Source organism: Eleutherodactylus coqui, chromosome 4, assembly GCF_035609145.1.
Source record: "Eleutherodactylus coqui strain aEleCoq1 chromosome 4, aEleCoq1.hap1, whole genome shotgun sequence".
Taxonomy (NCBI): domain Eukaryota; kingdom Metazoa; phylum Chordata; class Amphibia; order Anura; family Eleutherodactylidae; genus Eleutherodactylus; species Eleutherodactylus coqui.
In genome coordinates, this window is record NC_089840.1 from 209,981,318 (window position 1) to 209,995,105 (window position 13,788).

General features: G+C 43.0%; 1 protein-coding gene across 6 annotated transcripts in view; it reads right to left on the reverse strand.

Annotated features, from left to right (window-relative positions):
- MYPN (myopalladin) overlaps positions 1–13,788 on the reverse strand; it is a 119,270-nt gene that overhangs the window by 26,862 nt on the left and 78,620 nt on the right. For all 6 annotated transcript variants that reach the window (XM_066600678.1, XM_066600677.1, XM_066600681.1 and 3 more), the window contains 6 exons: positions 12,629–12,694; positions 12,266–12,407; positions 10,833–10,856; positions 7,400–7,516; positions 4,928–5,285; positions 1,506–2,012 (listed from right to left, as the gene is read on the reverse strand). In XM_066600678.1, the coding sequence (XP_066456775.1) occupies positions 1,506–2,012; positions 4,928–5,285; positions 7,400–7,516; positions 10,833–10,856; positions 12,266–12,407; positions 12,629–12,694 (1,214 nt within the window). The remainder of the gene's footprint in view (positions 1–1,505; positions 2,013–4,927; positions 5,286–7,399; positions 7,517–10,832; positions 10,857–12,265; positions 12,408–12,628; positions 12,695–13,788) is intronic.

The window sequence follows — 13,788 nt, forward strand, 5'->3', positions numbered from 1 at the left end:
GAAGTTATGGTGAATTACACCACTATAAGGGCGCCCACCCACTGGCGTTTGCAATTTTCGTGCGTGAAAAACGCCGCGTTTTCGCGGCGTTTTTCCCACGTTTCCCGCGCGTTTTTCGCTGCGTTTTTTGCCGCGTTTTCGCGGCTTTTCCATTAATTTCCATTGACTTTCATGGGTGCATTAGGAGAAAAATAAGGACACATATGCAACTGACAGTTCCTATGTTAAAAAACGCAACGCAACGCAAAAAAAAACGCCAGTGGACAGGAGTACATTTAATTCCAATTGCTCTTGAGAAAAAACGCAAAACGCAAAGAAAAAAAAATCGCCAGTGGGTGGGCGCCCTAACACTGAGCCAGGTCCATACAGGGTAGTTTGATGCATTTTTTTGTCTCTCCAAAGTCAGAAGAAGATTTTAAGAGAAAATATATAAAGTAAAGACGTAAAGGGGTGGACAAAAATATAGAAACACCATACGGAATGCATGGGATTTTAATCCTTAGCACTGAGCTGCCCTTTTTACCCCTGCTTGGAAGAGAGCTTTCCCGATAAATTTGTGTTTACTTCACCTCTTGCCCTGCTCTGGGCGGCTTTGGGATCCAGCTGATAACTGCAGCTCAAAGCCCTGACCAATGGAAACTTGTTGCTTCGGCAGATGTTCATATTTGCCCTGCAGCATCTGTGTCATATCACTTCCATTTAAAATCGGTCTCTACATGTCTTATTAAAATATGATTTAGAATCCCATGTAAATTAAAGTATGCATTTCGTACCGTGTTTCCACATTTTTGTCCACCCACTGTATATTTCCACCATTCAGTTCAGTGGGACTGCAAGAGATAACCAAGCATTTGCATTAAAGTGATTGGAGTGGAGGTGTGTGTGCAGGTCCTTTTCTGTCCACACTTTATAACATTCTGAGGTGCTTAATAAAAATAAGTCAGTTCTCCTAAGCCACTTTGTTGACCTGTATTTTTGAGGGAGGATGCAGGGGCGTAACTATAGAGGATGCAGGGGATGTGCAGTTGCACCCGGGCCCAGGAGCCTTAGGGGGCCCATAAGGCCTCTATTCTCCATATAGGGAGCCCAGTACTATGAGTAAAGCATTATAGTTGGGGGCCATGTTACAGGTTTTGCATTGGGGCCCAGAAGCTTCAAGTTATGTCTCTGTGCAGCATGGTTTAGGTATGGGTATGGGTACAGATACAGATACAGATAGAGGGGGGGCCCCGAATCCCGTTTTGCATCAGGGCCCCTGTGCCTTTAGTTACGCCCCTGGGAGGATGGATCTAGAAATGTACACATTTAGACAATATCTCAGACAAGGCAAGACAAAGACATGAAATATAGTCATGAGAACTTACTGATAAAGCAGCGTCAGGCTCCAGGCTTGTAACGTCAGCATGAATATGACACATAAAACACACCGTGTGTTAATGGCACATTTTTGGACAGGTTAAATCTAACTTGGGAAATACTTAGTAGTAACGTAAATAGTTACTTACGAGGAGGGACTCTTTGGCAGACCCATTTCATTTGTCATTGTAGGGGTAGCTGGTAGTGAAGGAAGAACGGAACTAAGAAATGCAACAGGATTCTGAATCCGTGGTGGAGAAACAGGGAATGACGGTACAGTTTGTGCGTGGAATTGGCTCCAGCTGGACTGTATTGGAGGTGCTGAAGGTATTATGGATTCACTGAAATTGTATTGAGGCTGTATAGTGGAGGCTGAAGGAGATGAAACAACAGAAGGAGTATTGGAAGTATTCTGTATGCCTACTGCCCACGGTCTTGTATGAGAAGCAGTGTTATATGTAGAAGCTTGGTTTGCAGTTACTGAATCAGAAGTTGTCAGGAACTGTTGCGGGCGAGAAAACATGTAAGGTTGGGGAGATGAATTTTGAGTGGCTGGACTTGATACCACATCTCTTGCCATGAGATTAGAAGTTGATGGTTGAACATGCTGTTCATTCAGTACTTGATTATGAAGCTGTTGTAGTTTCATAGCATCTCTGCATACAAAATACAGGGAGTCATTAAATATTCTTATAAACATATAATGTTGAACATATATAGCGTGATTAACACCGCATATGTTATCTAGAAATAGAACCAATTTAACCTATTATGGTTATTACTGAGTAACGAGAGAATGAAAGTGACAACCACTTCCTCATGCAAAAACATGCTGATCTTCATTCTCCTTCTCGCACTGCCGATCAGATGAGATCCCACGGTTTGACGAGGATAAAGCCCCTTTTGCGCTCAACGATTATAGCTTAAATTCTTGCTGGATTGGGGGAATAATCGTTCAATGGAAATAACTGCCTGATGTGAATTCGTTCGTCATTCGGATCGTACAGGCATAAAAGAAAAATCAAACGAAGATCGGCCCATGTAAACAGGTAAAGGTAAGGTCCTCTAGTGCAAGTACCGAGTCATGACTGACTCCTCAGGTGACGTCACAACATGACGTTTTCTCAGCAGACAGTTTTTGCGGGGTGGTTTACCATTCCCTAGTGTTGTTGCCTTCTCCAGTCATCTTCTAACCCCCTCCCGCATGCTCATTTTACCGACCTTGGAAGGATGAGTCAACCTTGAGCCGGGTACCTGAACCATGCAGGATTGAACCTGCAACCTTCAGGTTGTGAGTGAGTGCTTAGGACCCGCATTTCTGCTGCCTTAACACTCTGTGCCACACTCTCTTCCGTGTAAACAGGCCATTGTTTATCTATGAATGATGGCTTGTTTACTGTAACTAGAGACAAGTCCAAAAGATCCCCGGCCTCCTTCACCTCCATTCACTGAGTGATGATCGTTCCTGTGTAAAAGCACACTAGCAAATATTGCTAGGATGGCTGTCGTATGTAGAAGGGCCCTAAGTAACCATCAGACGCCTCTGAGAATACTTATGTCCTGGTTAAACAAAGGATCAAGTATAGTAAATTTCAAAGTGCAAAACCTTATTTACTCCGACGGCAGACATTGATTAAGGGCCCTTTTACACCGAACAATTATTGTTCAGATTCTCGCTGGATCAAATAAATCTGAACTATAATTGTTCCTTGTAAATGCCTGCATGATTTGAACAGTGAACAGTAATTTATTCGGATTGGGCAGGCATAAGGATCAAACCATATCGGTCTGTGTGAACAGGTAGTTGTTTATCTAAGAACGATGGCCTGTCTACTTTGGGTGGAGGTGGGTGGTCATTGCGATATGCGCCTCCATTCACTGAGTGATCCCCACACCTGTGTAAATGTGCAGGAGTGATTACCACTGGGACGGCTGTCAGGCGCTTCTGCACCCAAAAGTTGTCCAGTTTAAAAGGACTGCAAGAGAAAAGCTTCCTTGTACATATTAGATTGTCATCCACTAATGTTGATAACTGCTATTTATGTACTGTAAATGTATCAACATATTATATGATACTGTTTCTGGAATGGAAGTCCCATGAACTTTTTGCTCAGTGGAATTCACCAACCACCTTGGTCTGGAACTGGCATTATTAATGGTTACAGGGACTGACAGATTCACAAAAATAAAAAATTCCAAATTACTATAATTTTCCCGAGTATGTAAAAAATAACTTTAGAGAGAAACTCTTGCACTTGAAGTAACAGCCAAGAGTTGGAAAGAAAGATATGACCTAGATCTTTCTAAATTATAAATATCTAACATTTTGGAGATATTCTAAAAATAACAGAATACTTATTATTAGCCTTAGGCCTTAGTCACACGGGCATTTTTTCCCGCGATTTGCGGATCACATGACGCGGATCCGCAAATCGCGTGACCGGGGCTGAAAAATCACCCGAAAAAACTGCTCCTAGCCGCGTTTCAATAGAAACGGGCTGGAGCAGTGCAGCGCTGTCCAGCGCATTGAATTTAATGGAGCCGGCAATACAGCCGGCTCCATTGAAAGCAAGGCGCTGCGGGCGATCTCACGATGAATTTTCGGGAAGGGCTTAAATATATAAGCCCTTCCCTGCAATTCATCCATCATGAATGGGTGAGTGAGTGCTGCCTCTGATTGGCTCAGCGCAGGGACCAATCAGGGGCAGCTCTCAGCTGTCATTCATGAATTCATGAATGGGTGTGAGTGAGAGCTGCCTCTGATTGGTCAGGCTGTGACCAATCAGAGGCAGCTCATTCAGCAGCCGGGGATTTTAAATCCCTGGCTGCTGAATACTACTCAGAGCAGTTCAGGAGAACTGCCGCCGGCCGCGGCTGAACTCCGTCTGCCGGGACCAGGTGAGTATTTATATTTGTTTTGTTTTTACACATTTCTGGATGAATTTCAGGGAAGGGCTTATATTTTTAAGCCCTTCCCGAAAATTCATCCCGCGCTCGCCGGCAGCCCATTGCTTTCAATAGAGCCAGCTGTATTGGTGGCTCCATTGAATTCAATGGGCAAACATCGTTCTTCTCTGCCACAGCTGTTACAGCTGTGGCAGAGAAGAATGATTTGTCTTCTATATGTTCTCAATGGGGTCGGCGCTGCTGCCGCCGGCCCCATTGAGCGCATATAGAGAAGAGAACAGGAATCGCAGATCGCAGATAGGTGCAATCTGCGATTTCTGTTCTATAATTTATCGGACGAGTGCATAAAAAGCGCTCATGTGTCCGATACCATTGCAAAGCAATGGTTTTATAAAATAGCCGGACTCATGCGCATGCGCAAATAGCGCGAAAAAACGCCCATCTGACTGAGCTCTTATAGTCGATGTCTTGGAAACACACAACAGCTTTGAGGATTATAGTTACTTAGGCGGATAGCTTAGCTGAAAATTATACATCATGAATTCCTCAAGTTGAAGTGGGAAAGAAAATAATATAATGGAAGCAAATGCTCTTAACTAGATACATTTTGTTTTCTGAAGCCTTTGCTATTAAAGGAATACTAAGCCTAGAAATGAACACTTACAGTTTTGGTTTTGCAAATACTGGTGGAGGCTCTTTCATGGATCCAGATAATGCGGAGTATGATTGACCATTAAACATATCTTGGTTATTTAATGCATAGTTCCTTCCCATCAGGATACCTTCTTCAGAGGAAGATTCGCTTCCTTTGTCATCGTCAGGTAAATTGAAATGAACTCTCAGGCCAATTTTCGAGCTTGGCCTTGGCTCATTGTGGTTTACTAGAACCCCCTCTAGTTTAGGCTTTGGAGGTGTTTCCACAAAAGTCGGTGGTGGTGTACTGGGTAAAGGTTCCCTTTTAAAGGCATCTATGTTGATTGTACTTATGGTTAGGGGAGCTTTAATAGGATTTTCCGTGGAACCTGGAAAAAATAGAAAGTTAAAGCTGTCATTTTATCACAAAGTAGCAAAGCTTATATTGCCTAAAGTAAAACAAAATAATAGAATGCATACCTAAAGTGCAGCCAATGGCCTCCCTGATCTAGCTTGCTGCTCCAATCTCTGCTAATCCAATCCTGCGAGTGACTGCAGTGGTCATGTGACCACTCACCAATCACAGGCCTCAGTAGGCATCTATGCTTGAACGGCATGTGACAAGTGAGGACAGTGATTGGTGGGTGGTCACATGACCACTGCAATCACTTTCAGGATAGGAACAGAGGTGCTGTACCAAGGGGGCCATTAGGGAGGCAAGTATTGCTTTTTCCCCCCTCCCTTATCTGCCCTGTCATTTTGTAACCCCTTAGGGACCAGCCATAAGTGTTTTTTTTTACAGTGGCACTAAAGGGTCTTAGGTTAGTCTGCCGTACAAACACGGCGGTCTAGTCTAAAGCTGGCAAGGGAGTCCCATGCGAGAAAGAGCTAGGGCTCAGCCTTCCACTCACAGCTGGTTTCTTATTCCTAATGGCTGGAGCAGACAAACCTCCAATTCTGGCCTTAAAATCCCTTTCATATCATGATCAATAGTGTTTGTGGAATGCAAGTGTTTAATATGGAGAGGGGGCTTCCCTTGTCACCCCTTCAGCAGCTGGAGACCTGACTAAGGCTTCATTCACACAAGCGTTGTTTTGCATGTGTGTATGTGCGTGCAAGACAGCGCTGCACGGATGTGCAAACAAAGCATGTGAACAAAGATGTATGCCCATTGAAAGCAATGGGATGCCATCAACCCCTGCAGTGATTTTCGGGGACAGGCTTTAAATATAAGCCCTTCCCTGAAAATCATCCCAAGATTGTGTAAAAAAATATATACTCACCTCTCCGCCACTGTCGGGGCTTGGTGCGTCTCGCTGCTTGGCTTGCCAGCACTCTACTGAAGCTCTTTCAGCAGCCAGGCATTTAAAATCCCTGCCTCCTGAAAGGGCTGCATCTGATTGGCTGAGTGCTTAATCAGATGCAGCCCATTCAGGAGGCGTGGATTTAAAAGAGCTTCAGTACAGTACAGTGCCGGCGATCCAAGCGGCTAGATGCACCGAGCCCCGACAGCAGCTGAGAGGTGAGTCTATATTTGAATTCAATGAATGGCGGAGCGCTGCCTGTGATTGGCTGAGTGCTGATCTAAAAGAATCTAAGACTGCTTTCACACCTGCGTAATGGCTCATTCCCACTAGCGTTGGTTTTCTAGTGATGCGAGAGTGAGTGAAAACGCATGATTATGAAACCAATGATTTTCAATGGTTTCATTCTCATTAGCGATGTATTCACTCAAGGCTCACTGTGATTTTAAAAAATCTGCGATATCTCCCATTGTTTTCAATGGGACTGGGGCCCTATTGAAATCAATGGGCGCAGATCGTGAAACGGCCTTGGAATCTCCATAGCAAGGAGAGAGGGGGGCGGAGCTACAGGGGATCTCCTACATATCTGGAGAGATAGCTTCCCGGAGAGCAGTGACGAGGGGGCAGGGCTAGAGAAGGGGCGAAACTAAATAGATTGTCATAGTGATTCTTTTCTAGCAAACAGAGGGGGCGAGGCTAGCTGGATCCATCGCAGCGAGGCTTGCAAATGAGAATGAAACCATTGAAAATCATTGGTTTCATAATCATGCGTTTTCACTCACTCTCGCATCGCAGGGACGTCTTATCACCAGTGGGTAAGAGCCCTTAGGGTCAGTCCAAGGTTTCTGTCTCTTTGCTCCGTTTTTGGAGCAGAGAAACTGAAATCAAACTGAAAAAAAAAACTTCAATGCTTTTTTCACAAAACTGGAAAGCAAACTAAAAGGCTTCCATTCTGTCAGGTTTCCGTTTATTTTGGGCGGAAAAAGAGCACTATCTACAGCGTTATTTTTCAGTCCAAAAAAAAACAGAAACCTGACCGAATGGAAGCAAACGAAAGCCTTTTTTTTAAAAAAAATTTTTTTAAATGATCTGTTTTTTTTAAAGTTTTATTTCAATTTCTCTCCTCCAAAAACAGAGCAAAGAGACAGAAACCCTGAACTGAGCAGGTGTGAAAGCAGCCCAACTACACTGTTGCTTACCTTTCACGGTCAAATAGGCGATACTGGAAGTGGTTCCATACTTGTTGCTTGCTGTACATGTAAACATGCCAGAATCTTCAGAGAAGACTTCTGCAATAACTAAAGTGCATATCTCTTCTGTTGAACAAAACAGAAATAACCTTTTAATTACAAGCACCCGCATATATTTAAAGGGGTTTTCCATTATTATGTAACTTAGAACCTATTCACACGGGCATATTTTCCATCTATATTACGTATGTATTTTTTATGGACCTAATATGGACAGCATGCAACACCATTGATTTGTATTGATGCTTTCAGATGTGTTTTTTTACGCCTGCAAAAATGCAGTATGTTCTATGTTCATTGTCCATATTTACATACCGAAATTATCCATTTTCTAGTAAAATACTATTGATAACCTATCACCAGGATAAGTCATCAATAGTTGATCAGCCAGGGTCCACCACTCAGGACCACGACCAATTCACTGAGCAGGCACATGTTGTCAGCACTGCAAATACACAGAGGTCGAAGCGGAAGCCTCCGCGCCAATCTCTGTGTAGTGGCCATCGCTTCTAACTGCAGGCACAGCTCTCATTGAAATCAATTGGAGCAGTGCCTGCAGTTACAAGCACCGGCCACTCTACGGAGGTTGGCGCGGAGGCTTCCACTTCTGTGTATTTAGACCGATCAGCTGAGTGGGCGCACTGTTGTAAGAGCCGCAATAACACAGAGGTTGGAACAGAAGTCTCTGCTCAAACCTCCCATGTAGTGGCTGACGCTTGTAACTGCAGGCACAGCTCTCATTGAAATCAATGCAAGCGGTGCCTGCAGTTACAAGCGCCGGCCACTACACAGAGGTCGGCGCAGAGGCTTCCACTCTGACCTCTGTGTTATTGCAGCAAAAAAAGCGTTAAATATGCACACATGCACACAGTGAAAATGGTGCCATTTGCGCACAACAAAACTGAATACACACTTGTGAATAAGCAAATAGTTTTGATCTGTCCCGTTTTGTGTCTGCAGTTCCTATGCAAAACTATGTGTCTTCATGGTTACAGATTACAAACAACATATAGTCTGGTCCTGCAGTCCAGTAGGCTCCAGTGGCTACAGACAGATTTTTTTCATTTAACTGTATGGCTATGTAAATAGAAGCAGGTAATTTGAAGCTCTGTAAAATAACAAAATTAAAAAAAAGCAAAACTGATATGACTAGCGTAGTATTGTCATTGCATAATACACTCAACAACCACTGCATTAGGAACAGCTGGGACGTGATGTCTTGTGATCAGTAACGCCATACCATGTGATAGCCATGTCACGGTCCGCTCTCAGATAATGTGCTGACCTCTACTCTACGCAGCAGAAAGCAACATTTGGCTGGCATGGGTAAATGTGGTGACTTGAGTGACTTTGACAGAAGACAGATTGTTGGTGCCCAGAGCTGTCATGACAGTATTTCTGAAACAGTAGCGTTTGTTGGCTGTTCTCGAACCACATTATCGAGAGTATACCAAGATTGGTTGAACCATAAACAGACATCCAACAGAAGATCATACAGTGGCAAGCCATGTGTGGTGGATCCTAGAGGCGAGCATCGGGTGGCACACCTAGTATCTGTGCAACGATGTGCCAGTGTGGACAAACTAACCTAGCAATACAACAGCAGGGAAATTAGATACATTTCAACAATGACCATGTGGCGTACCTTGCATCATCGGGCATTAAATAGCCTAAGACCAACAAGGGTGCCCCTGATAAGCCCATGTCTTTGCCAACAACATCTTGCATGAGACCAAGAAAGAGGTCAATGGACTTTGGACACATGGCAGAAGGTCGTATGAAGTTGCAAGTCCTGTTTCCTGCTGAACTAGGTCCGCATCTGGTGTAAACAGTATGAAGCCATTTTCCCTGGGTGCACCATTGGGGTTCAACAGGCCGGTGGTGGTGGTATCATGATCTGGTAAGCATTTTCCTGGCATGGCCTAGAACCATTGGCCACCATACCTGTTAGCTGACGATCTGCACCCATTTCTTCAGGAAGTCTTCCCCAACCACAGTTCTATCTTTCAACAGGCCAACTCTTCGTGTCATCAAGCTCTGAACACTAGGGAGTGGTTGGAGGAACATGACAATGAATTCTCCACACTGCCTTGGTCCCCAAACTCATCGGACTGTAAACTCATTGGACATGTTTGGGATATACTAGTAAGGGCTGTGAGATCTGCTACCACTAATCTGTATCATCTGACGGAACTGCTTCAGCGGTTATGGCTTGAGTGGAGTATGGAGGATGTTCTCCACCTTGTGAAATTTGAGAGTTGTGATCACCCAAAAAGTTAGACTAACCTGCTATTGAGTTCCTGATGCAGTGATTTCTCAGTGTAAAAAGTCTCGCTTTTTAATATACTTTGCATTTCAGTTCATCATCATTTCAAGATCTCTGCTTGTAGTCATTGACTTGGAACATTCTTATCTACTGTACATCTAGAGGCAGGAAATCTGTGCAGACCTCTGTTAAATAAATACAGTAATGACACAAATCTATTCGCGAATTGCCGCAATTCTCCACAGTAAGCCTATCAGAGATTCGTCTGCCGGCTCCTGCTCCCGGGATTTCGCAACGCCTGTGGACATGCAGCCTAAGTAAAAGCATGTGAACTCTTCAAACTGTATTTACCTGAATTTCTGTACTAGTTACTAATAAAATATGGTCAGATTATTATCTAAGGCCGGGTGGATTGGATTCTGCATGCAGGATGCCCCGAGTGGATTCCGGCTTTGAGCCTGGACTGTGACCCTACATTTGGCACTTAATTGTATTGTGCATGAACGTGGAGGGTGGCAAGAAGTCAAACGCAATATTGTTTTTTTTTGTATTTCCCGCGCCGTCGCTTAGCGATGACATGGGTACCCGCAGCCAATAGACAATATTCGAATATTCGTTACCTATAGGCTGCGTGTCAGACGATCTCCATTGACATTAATGGAGGCCATCCGTGTGGATTCCATAGCAGAATAGAGCATGCTGTGATTTTTCTTCCGCTCGCAGAATACGCAATTTGTACCTGCGAGTGTGAACGAAAAAGCGAAGAGGCCTGCCTTTCAATGCTCGCGTTTTACCACGGAACTCCTGCGTGGACAGCGATTGCAGAATTCACAATACAAATCCACCGCTGTGAGCCCGGCCTAAGTCATAATTATAAACAAGGCAATCTTTCTAAATTAGCACAAACGTTTGTACCATTCTCATCTTTTACTGACCGCCCTGATCATACTGAGTTGTGCCATATATTAGAATAACAACAATTACAACTAATAACCATGTTTTCATTCTTGACATCCGTCGGACGTTGGAACCTGTGATATGTATTACATGAACTGTACACATTATCCCCATTAATCATAGCTATTTTGGTACTTCCGCTCATAGCTTTATACTTACCCGGTTCAGCCATAGATCGAGGTTCTAGAAGAAAATAAAACAAGAATTTATCTCAGTCTTTTACTTGTCATTTGTAAACCAATTAATACTAAAGGCAGGTTTCACACAGGCCAAATCTAAGTATGTTTAATAGGTGCTGATTGACAATTAGGATGTCAATCAGCTCTCATTTCAGCTGTGTACATGGGGCAGCTGATTGGTTGTATGAGAATGATTGTTAAAATAATCCCAATACAGATTACATTTGTCAGCAGCACATCCCCATTTACATGAAGAGATGTGCTGCCAACAACAGAGCATTGTTATGTCCAGATAAAAGCCAACAAACAAAGATGTAGTCATTTCTTGGCTGATTACAGGCATTTTCACACAGGCTGATGACTCAACTCGTTTGAAAGATTATCTTTGGGTGTAAATGGGCCTTAACACCAAGATCTGCAATTTTAACTGTACTATTCTGGCAGTCTTATTACAAAAAAATGGGAGATATGCTAATTTACTTTGAAAGAACTTAACTTTTCTGTATTTTTTAGAACCATTCTCAGGGGGGAAATCAGGAGACCGCACACATTAGATAAAAGGTTGATGGTTGAGCAACCATTGAAAGCGATCATCTGGTGAAGCATAGTTTTGTAGATGCAATCATACACATTCTAGTCCATCTTGGCCTCCACAGTTGTTCTAACTGACCATATGTGTCCAATGACAGCAGACAAAGGCTGAACGATCCTTCAAAGAAAGATTATTCATGGATAAAAGCTTTTTTTTTTTTTTCGACTAATGGGTAAAAAATTCAAACATGGTTGACTTCTCTTCAGTCTATTACAGTCTGTCATCTATCAGCTGAAATAATCATTGATTTTTAAATTTCACCTGATGAACGGTTGTTTTGGTTAAAATTGTCCCTTTTAATTAACTTCAGGGCTTATTCAGACGACCGTATATCGGCCGGGTATTTGCCGATATACGGCGTCTCTCTCTGCAGGGGGAGGAGGCTGGAAGAGCCGAGAGCAGTGCTCTGAGCTCCCGCCCCTCTCTGCCTCCTCTCCGCCCCTCTGCACTATCTGCAATGAGAGGAGGTGGGGTGGGGGCGGGGCTAAGTTCCAGGCATTACCTCCACCTCTGTCCCGCCTCCTCTCATTGCAAATAGTGCAGAGGGGCAGAGGGAGGGGTGGTGGAGAGTTGGCGGTTGAGGGGGCGGGAGCTCAGAGCACTGCTTCTGGCTCTTCCTGCCTCCTCCGCCTGCAGAGAGGGACGCCGTATATCGTCTAATGTGTACCTTTACAATATCCAATGATCTGGGATTGAAATGTTGGTAAGAATATAGATAAGCTCTATGTGTAGATTCAGTATTGGATAAAATCAAAGATAGTAAATTTAATTTAATTCAAATTTATAGTAAATTTCAAAGTATAGTAAATCAAGTAAGTTACTTTTCTGTAAAATGCGAAAATCGGGTGAATCTTCAATCAATGTTCCTTCTCTGTACCATTCAACTTTTGGAGAAGGAGACCCCTTGACTCGACTTTCAAATACAACCAATTGACCCTCAGTAGACATTATGTCTTGCAATGTCTAGAAAAAAAAGAGAAAAGAAGCAGACAGGATAAGATAGATAGGACCATTATAAAATATGCCATACTGTAATGCCATCAGTATAATCATACCAATACAAATCAGTAACCACTATCAGAAATCAAAAACAGTAGGTATGCCCATTCAATAACAATTTTTATATGAAACACTGATGGCGCTGTATATATCAGCATATACTATAGGATCTGTAGATATTTCACCTTTGTAAAAACAGGAGCAGCCATTAGTGGTCTTCCGTCCAGCCCTTGTAGGTACGTCGTGGAACTCTAAAAAAGATTTATGAATGAGTTCTAAAAGTTTTACTTAACTCCACACAGGACAAAAAGCCTCTTTTTCAAGAAAAGTCAACAGCTAATGGCATTTTTGTCAGAGCATATGATTAGAGATAAGTGAGCACGCTTGTTTAAGGCTGATGCTCAGGGGGGCAGCGGGGAGCGGGGGGAGAGATCTCTCTCACTCTTCCCCCCGCATGGTGCTTGGACGAGTAATCAGTTACTCGAAAAGACTGATGCTCGCTCGAGCATCAGCCTCTTAAACGAGCATGCTCGCTCATCTCTACATATCATGTATTTTTTTTAGTAAAAATGCCTGAAAAATTTGCAAAGAAATGCATTAAATTCAAGTTTTTTTTTTACAAGCCCTAAAGGTCATAAAAAAGTATTATACAGGGTGTCTCAAAAGTGTGAAAACATCCATATAAAATGAAAAAGGTTTGGAAGACGGTGATTGAATTTTGCAAACAAGTTGTGGAGGAAGGGGAAAACATGTTAGGCCATGTCACCAAAATGGGGCCATTTTGAATGCTGCCATATTGGATTCACCTCTAATTTTTCCAATGGGAAGGTAGATGTGTGATATATCAAACTGGCAGAGAATTTCACCAGTAAAACAATGGTGTGCTTAATTTTAACATAACTTTATTTGTTCTCATGTTAACACAGTGATTTTTCTTCATTACAGACAACTGAATGATGACATTATTTCAAGCAGAATGTGTTGAGATCATCCTTATATCAGATGTTGCATTATCTACAATTTGCAAGGATGCCATTTATGCATAGACAAAACTTGCTGTATGGAGGCAAGGTAACCCCACATTCTTGAGACAGACAACAAGTGCAGCATTATGGGCTCTTGCTAAATGAGGCCAGAACAGCAGTTGCTGATGCTTCATCAATAACAGTTTTTGGTCATCCAGATTTTGGTTAATCAGTGACAGAACCTGTTTCTTAGAATTTGGAAATACGTTTGGCAGCTGCCCTGTGGGTAATGGGAGGTCTGGTTGGGTGGTATTGATTGCTGTAATGATGTGTGCTTCCTTCACCTGACATAAGGGTGTCATGTTCTGCTTGAGATAATG